Source organism: Cyprinodon variegatus, unplaced genomic scaffold (assembly GCF_000732505.1).
Source record: "Cyprinodon variegatus isolate N-32 unplaced genomic scaffold, C_variegatus-1.0 Scaffold600, whole genome shotgun sequence".
Lineage (NCBI taxonomy): Eukaryota > Metazoa > Chordata > Actinopteri > Cyprinodontiformes > Cyprinodontidae > Cyprinodon > Cyprinodon variegatus.
In genome coordinates this window covers 412,755-420,435 of record NW_015151053.1, presented here as the reverse complement: position 1 = coordinate 420,435, position 7,681 = coordinate 412,755, and the positions used below count along the sequence as shown (strand labels likewise).

Sequence of the window (7,681 nt, the reverse complement as noted above, 5' to 3'; positions counted from 1 at the left end):
GCCTGTAATGAAAAGAAAACTATTTATGCGTCCAGACTGCTAATCCATGTTTCCTGATTAGATTAGTGTAATGATGTTTTAAATGAAACTGATCTATCATCTTTTGTGTCGTGATGCAAACTTTGGTGCTTTGTAACTTTAGGCTTCCTGCCCGTCGTCAAGATGCAAGAGAAAACAAAGCAAAGATCCACAAACATTGTTGTGGTTTTGTGTTAATTCCTTTCAACTCCTTATTTCAACAGAGCCGTTGCTCCTCCTCTCCTCCAGGCTGCTGATCTTCATCTGCAGACGTTGCCAATGCAATGACTCTTTTTGGACGTTATCATGGTTACCCGTAATCCTGGTGACCCGTCAGTCTGGTGCCATCCTTCTCTGCTCCTGTGCAGTCAGTCGAGGCGATGCATGTCATGGGCAGCGTCTCCCCGGCCAACAACGTCGAAGGGTTATCCTTTAACCAGGACGTAGCTGTTGCTGAAGCAATGTCGCCACCTTCCTCTTTGACATTTTCACACAACAGTAAAAATGGGGCGAGACTACAAGACAGTCCTGCACCTCCTCCTCCTCCGCCTCCTGCTCCCCTTCCTCCTCCACCGCCTCCTCCTCCTCTGCTACCAACAGGAGGAGGACTGAAGAAGAAGAAGAGGGTGAGGAGCTTCTTCTGGAAAACGATTCCAGCGGAGCAGGTTGGGTTAAAGTGTTGCTAGAACTCAGTATTTGTGTGAAGCTGTGAGAACCAGCCTCACACCAGTGAACTGCCTGTTTCAGGTCAAAGGTCACGCCAACCTTTGGACTCAGGGTCAAGTCCAGCAGGATTTCCAGATCGACGTAAAGAAAATCGAGGAGCTTTTCACTCAGAACGACGGCCCGCCGGCCTCCAAGGCCACGCCCACCAGAGGAGGGAAGACCCGGTTGTCGTTCAGGGAGGCTAAAGACGAGGTTTGGTTCTTCTTATTGTTTGTTAAAGACTTTTGGTTGCTTTATGGCACGACTCTAACTGTCCCTTCCTTCACACCAGGTCTCCATTCTAGACGCCAAACGAGGGCTGAACATCTCAATCTTTCTAAAACAGTTCAAGAGGTAAATCGTTAATCAAAGGACGAAAACATTTATCTAACCTGAGGATGCTACTCAGTCAGAGAAACAATGACAACCCTCGTTTAAGAAGATCGCAACCATCTATACCACTTCCTAGAAGAAAACAAGATTATCAAATTGGTTTAAATTATACATCCCTTTATTCCTAGAGGTGGTGTTCATTTAATCTGAGTCACTGACTAATCAGAAGATCGTACCTGTTTCTGATAAAGCTCTGGGGTGACAGCGTGACTCAGGAAGTGATGGTGCGTTGCGTCTCGTCACCCTCATCCCGAGGTGTTGTGGGTAAAAACAGATGTGGTGATGCTGCTTCTGTTATGGGGGAATGCAAACAGACGGATGCTAACAACATGTGATCCGCAGTTATGTCAGAAATGTGGAATCCTCTGCAACACGCACAAAAGCAGACCGATTACCACCCCCAGATATTAAAAACATAAAAGAGTCAGTTTTTTTCCAATCCTACTAGATGACAAAGATTAAAATTAAAATAGAAAACCAACCAATATCTCCTATTGATTTCTCATTTCTTCCTGCGTTGTCCTCCTCTCTGACATGCCTGCATGCCAATGTCTGGACGGACTTGTTAAAAGAGGAGCTCTGCTTGTAGAACCAGTTTTTGCTGACATAACCTGACATAGATTTGTGATTGTAAAGGCCAAAGCATGACCCCTCAGTGTTTATAGGAACAACGGACAGACGGTAGTGAGTATTAGTGTCAGTGTGACGTCTGGATCTGATCTTACAGAAGGGAGAGTTAATAAAGGTTTGACCGTTCCCCACCAAATATCACCCAGTGCCTCCTCCGAGGTTCTTCCTGTTTTCCTCCTCTAATCATCCCAGCATTCCTTCGCTGACCTTGTCCTCCGTCGACCCGAGTCAACCCTATTATGTAGTCAGTTCTAATCCTTTCCAATTTTGTTCCTTCTCGTAAAAATATGAACATCTTAAGCTCTGCCTCCTTTCTTGCTACGTTTACACAACCATCTCCATATTGTACATCAAGGCACGTCTCACTTTGTTACAATCTATTCTTTCTTTTACTTTCTAAGCTACGGAGCCCCTCTGATGACATGGTCAAAAAAAATTTTTAATTGTGGCCACGAAGTTGTATTTCGTGCGCATGAAGTAGTATTTCGTGGCCACGCAATAAGTATAACGTGCGCACGAAATACTACTTCGTGGCCACGCAATAAGTTTATCGTGCGCACGAAATACTACTTCGTGGCCACAATTAAACATTTTTTTTGACCATGTCATCAGAGGGGCTCCGTACTAAGCATCCTTCTGTTTGCAGAGGTTAGCCGTGTTTTAGTCCTTTAGTCATGTATGAAACGGCAGGACAATATACAGTATATGATATTGGTAAATAGCAACTATTGTCCATCACAGCAACACTAATTGATTGATTGATGTTGATTTAATGGATCTGTATATGTATATACATATCTGTATATGTATGCATATATATATATATATATATATTTATTTTTTTTTTAAGTAGAAAAGGAAAACACAGAGCCGACGTAACAGGCTGCTGCATGCACACCGCTATCTATGAAACTAAAGCTGAAAGGTCAGGGTTTTTAAAATGTAAAATCCAACGCAGCCTAGAACCATCCAAACATTTGGTCGCAGGCAGTCTACAAGGTCAAAGGAAACATGATTAGAAATAAAGGAATAAAGGTTAAGTGGTCACCATTTCAACATAGAATCCAATCTGAAGCTATCAGGAAACCAGTCTGTTCCAGGGTTACAGGTTGAGAGTTCAGAATAAGCGATGTTCACATAGAGACATGGCTGAGGTGGGAGAGTGAAACCTGACCGCTACTGCACAAGGAGCATCAATTAAAACAAGACTGGGCTGAGAAATACTTCTAAGGTTCTATGGCTGGAGTCCATCTGGGTGGAGGTGTGGTGCTGGTTTACTCAGGGGTCTGCAACCTGCGGCTCCGAGGGCCAAAAGTGTCTCTTTGGACCTTTAGGTATGGCTCCTAAGAGTGGTTAAAACTCTTAAAGAACCAGCTAAAGGTTTTAAATATGGGGTAATTTTATAGGCCCTTGTTTGAAGCAAAATTGTTGATTTTCTAAACAGAATGAAGATTTTTTTTGATCACTTTTATTTGTCTGGGCTCAGGGAAAAATGGCTCTTTGGATCTGAAAGGTTATAGAGACCTGAGCTAGTTGGACTTTATTGGGTTAAAGATGGACTGAAACCCTATAGGCAGTTGGTCCACATCTATTCAAGAAGATTGTTGGGGCTGGGTGATAAATTTCATTTGCAAAGAATCACGGTTTTTAAGAAAATGCTAAATTCTGGTCCCGTTACATTTAACAAGACTATGAGACTAGTTTTTTCTTATTGCAGCACTTTAAGTTGCTTTAGTAGGTTTTAAGCGGGTTTGCTTTTACGAAAAAGGGAATAAACATTCTAGTGTGCAGATCCATGCATGCAAGTCGAAGTAATCACTTCTCCAAAAGAAGATAACAGTAAAGTCCTGCAATAATGCTTTGAAATAAAAAAACCCATATACCCTGGAGTGAAACATCATGGTTCTGCTTAGTGCAAAGGAAATCAAAATCGCAATATTGGTTCAAAATAATCACAATTTCGATTTTTGGCACAATCGTTCAACCCTAGTAGCCAGTAAGAGCCATAAAGAAGAAATAATGACATATCCCCCCACCCTTTACAGGAGATTCATGGTTAAGTAAAGCATAAAATTGGTCCAAAGGTGTCAGTTCTTGCTGCTGCACACAGAGTTCATCATTAGCAGATCCAGATTCCATAAATGGGAGGCCCTTTTTCTCACTGTTAGATGAAAATGATAACCTGAGTTCTGCACCAATAACCTGAGAAAACAGGATAACATGTCCTGAACATGTTTACTATGTTCAGACCCACTGCTTAGTAAACAGAACACCTACAGCTGTGAGGGAGGCACACAACCATAAAGGAATCAAAAGTAAACTTATGCTGTCGTATAGAGCCAAGAACATGTTTGAAGTCATCCTGTTTCTCTATATTTGGCTCCAGATAAGCTCCTTGAACTTTTATTTTTATCTGTCAGAATGTGATCGTTTTATTTGTACGGTTTACGACTCATTAACACATCGAAAAGTGTCATTTTAGCACATTCAGAGTGTAATTTAACACTGTTAATTAAATAAAGCATTTTCCCCCACAGGTCCAATCAGGCAATAGTGGATGACATTCACCATGGCAACAGTGAATCATTTGGGGCGGAGCCTCTGAGAGAGCTGCTGAAGCTGCTTCCAGAGAAAGAGGAGGTGAAACTGAGAAACATCCATCAGCCTGCATCAAACACAAACAACCTGACTTCCAGAAAATGTAGAAAGTCTGTGTTTCATCTGTAAATGTGTGTGAGCAGTGATGATGGAATAACTCTGGGTTTGTTCTGCTGAAGGTGAAGAAGCTGAAGGCGTACCGAGGCGACGTCTCTAAGCTCTCATTGGCCGATTCCTTCATCTATCTGCTGACTCAGCTGCCCAGGTGAGCTTGTATTATTTTTACTTTATCAAATTAAAATCAGGAGAAAAGAGGGACGAGCTTAAAAGGCAACAACTTTAAAATGATTTGACGTTGCTCACATGCTGGACTCTGAATGAGAGGAAATGTATGAGTTCATGTCATTTTAAAGTTGATTAGTCGTTTAAAGCTGTTTCAAGTTGCAGAAAACAGCTTCGGATACATATATGATGCACACAAACTTCACCTAATGCAGGGCTCGATGTTTAACACTGGTCGATCTCACAGGGCAAGTAGTTTTTATTGTTGGGAGAGTACAAAAATTTCATTGCATTTTCCCGCCGGGCACGTGCAATGATCGCAAAAAAAATTATTTATCAATCAAAATTACTTTGAAATCACAGACATTCGACCCAGAAGCGTTGCCGGCGCCATTTTTGTTGTTTTGTACACATTCTCGCGTGATTTGAAAAAGCCGCGTGATTTTCCGCCAGATGGTGTGATTTTTGTCCGGAATTGGCGCGAATCAGACACATTTTTTTTGACTTGACGGCTAAAAAACAACCACAAGGGAAAAAAATGTAAGTACAGTAACACACCCACCCCCACATAACCTTAGATTAAAAATTATCGGTCAGGGTTTAGGAAAATTGACATAATTGTATTCCATGCGCACAGTTTAAATATTTCTATCATATGGCAGTCTGCTGTACAGTGATGCAGGTCATACTGTATATTAAAAATGTTCATTAAATTTTTCTCTCTTAGACATTGGAGAGGTGCATTTAAATGTTATAGAGCTAAACATGTTAAATTGGTGACCTGCTATGTTATTATTATTGTCTTGTTGCTGCATTTATTTTGTCAGGGAAAACTAATCCTGAGTCAGTTAAAAATCGGGGAATTCTGAAATTATGTCAGACTGTAGAAACCCTGTATAAAATAACTATGTATAATGATTCTCTAGAAAAATCACATTATATTAATAGTATCATCTTGTATAAACATACCGTGACTCTAAAATAAAAGTTATTCATTTGTGACATTGACTTCTGTCTTGTGATTTATCTTCAGTTTTTAACCTGTCAAGTTTTTTTTAGATTTTTAACATTACAATTTATATTTTCCAAGCACACAACAGTTTAAAGCAAAGTTTAGTTTGAAAAGAATGTGCAGGAAGGATTGAAAAGCATGTTAACACGGTAATGGAGGCTACAGTTCATTATCTGACGCATGCAGATACACACCAGGAACCTGGAAACTTACAAAATACTGAATTACAAAAAACATTTAAAAAAACAAACATGTTTCATTGATATATATACAAAAATGAATATTAGGAACTATATTTATCAAACATTATACTGGGCAAGTAAAAATTGTTTCTGGGCAAATTAAATGTGAAAGTCACTTGCCCAAAGGGCAAGTGCTAAAAATCCTTAACGTTAACCCCGGTAATGTAAATACGCTGCTGTTTTTTAATATCCGTAAAGCTTACGACCGCGTTTTAAAAACACATGGAGGAAAATGTACCTTTTTTTTCCTTCCAACGTTCTTTTCTGCATGTTAAAGATGTCTTTGCAGAGGGTCTGGTCCCATTTTGTGTTCCATGGGTGTACCTTGAAACTTTACATGTTGGCTACCATATGGAGCTGTTAAGACTGGAAAAAACTGGTTTATAAAATGTAAAATATACATTAAGATATATATATATAAAAAAAACTTTACATTAAGAATTTTAAATAGATTTGAAATATTTATTATTTTTGGAATACCTTCATTATCAGTGACAGACTGCTGCACCCTAAATGCACCAGGAAGTGTTATCACAGATCCTTCCTCCCAGCAGCTTTAAGACTCTATAACCATCACTGTTCCCAACAAGCTATATAAATTGTTACATTCTTTAAACAGTTTCTATCTTAGTCTCATAAATAACCTGCTGCTGTCATTTTGCACGTCTCTGATGTTGCTGCTATTTCAAATATCCATTACTGTAAAAATGTCCATAGCTGGATATTGGTTATTTATTCTCTAGGCGCACAGTTTTATATTGTTAAAACGCTCTACAGTAGAGTATTTTAATGTTTGTCTATTTTCAATATTATTTTTGCTGCTTTAAACACAGAATGTCCCCATTGTGGGACAATAAATGGATTTTCTGTTCTATTCTTTTCTATTTTACTCTATTTTCTATTCTATGATGGTATTTAGCTAAACGTATTAAGCATTTGATCACTAATCGAGTAAATGTGCATTTATGAAATAGAATAGAAATATAGTTTATTGTCTGCAGAGGTTCAGGTGTATCAGCAGCAAAGTGTCAGGTTGATGGAAGCAAGCAGATAAAGATGAAGCAAGCAGAAACAGGGCTGCATCATTTCAGGAAAAACCCGTTTGTGATAAAGACAAGTTCCATTCAGGCAAGGCAAGTTTATTTATAAAGTAAATTTCAGTACGAAGACAATTCACAGGGCTTTACGTGAATTAAACAGTCAAATAGAAGCAAAATAAAAGCAAATAAAGATAAAAAAAAACATGATAAACGCAGGTAGTAAAACAAATAAAAAAGTTGGACCACAACCTTAAACTAATAATCCTTCAGTTAGCAGTTTAAATTCAACAGCCAGCTCTGAAAGAATAGGTTTATAATTTAGACTTAAAGTCGTAGGGAAGCCATATTTAAATGTGAAATCATTCTGGCTTAAACATGTATATAAATGTACTCTTTATCAGATGATATTGTCCCAAAAGTTAGAAAATTTCTATTTAAAAAAAAAAAAAATCCTGTCTTAAAATCTGTTTTTTTTTTTCATTATCTTATGCAGGCCAGTTAGTTATACGTCAGCTTGTACGCCTACATTTGGCCAATCACATATCAAATGTCAGCTGTCAATCAAATTTTCTCAGTCATAGCATCTTGATTCATATGTTGGAGCTAATAGACGCAACGATTGAAATAAGACATCAGAATCCTTTCCTTTCTCATTGAGTTCAGTCCCAGTGTTCACAGGGATGGACGTCTGTGTCTTCAGCAGGCGTAGAGCTAACAGAACTGGCAGCGTTGCGAGGCAAGGGCTCAAACATGTACGGCTG

General features: G+C 39.0%; 1 protein-coding gene across 1 annotated transcript in view; it reads left to right on the top strand.

The window, feature by feature from the left end:
- The first annotated feature begins 247 nt into the window (after positions 1 to 247).
- Positions 248 to 7,681, top strand: part of LOC107096127 (FH2 domain-containing protein 1-like) — a 16,812-nt gene continuing 9,378 nt past the window's right edge. Inside the window, exons 1-5 of the mRNA XM_015392640.1 lie at positions 248 to 683; positions 766 to 936; positions 1,016 to 1,077; positions 4,284 to 4,386; positions 4,524 to 4,609. Of these exons, the coding sequence (XP_015248126.1) occupies positions 399 to 683; positions 766 to 936; positions 1,016 to 1,077; positions 4,284 to 4,386; positions 4,524 to 4,609 (707 nt within the window). The 5' untranslated portion in view covers positions 248 to 398. The remainder of the gene's footprint in view (positions 684 to 765; positions 937 to 1,015; positions 1,078 to 4,283; positions 4,387 to 4,523; positions 4,610 to 7,681) is intronic.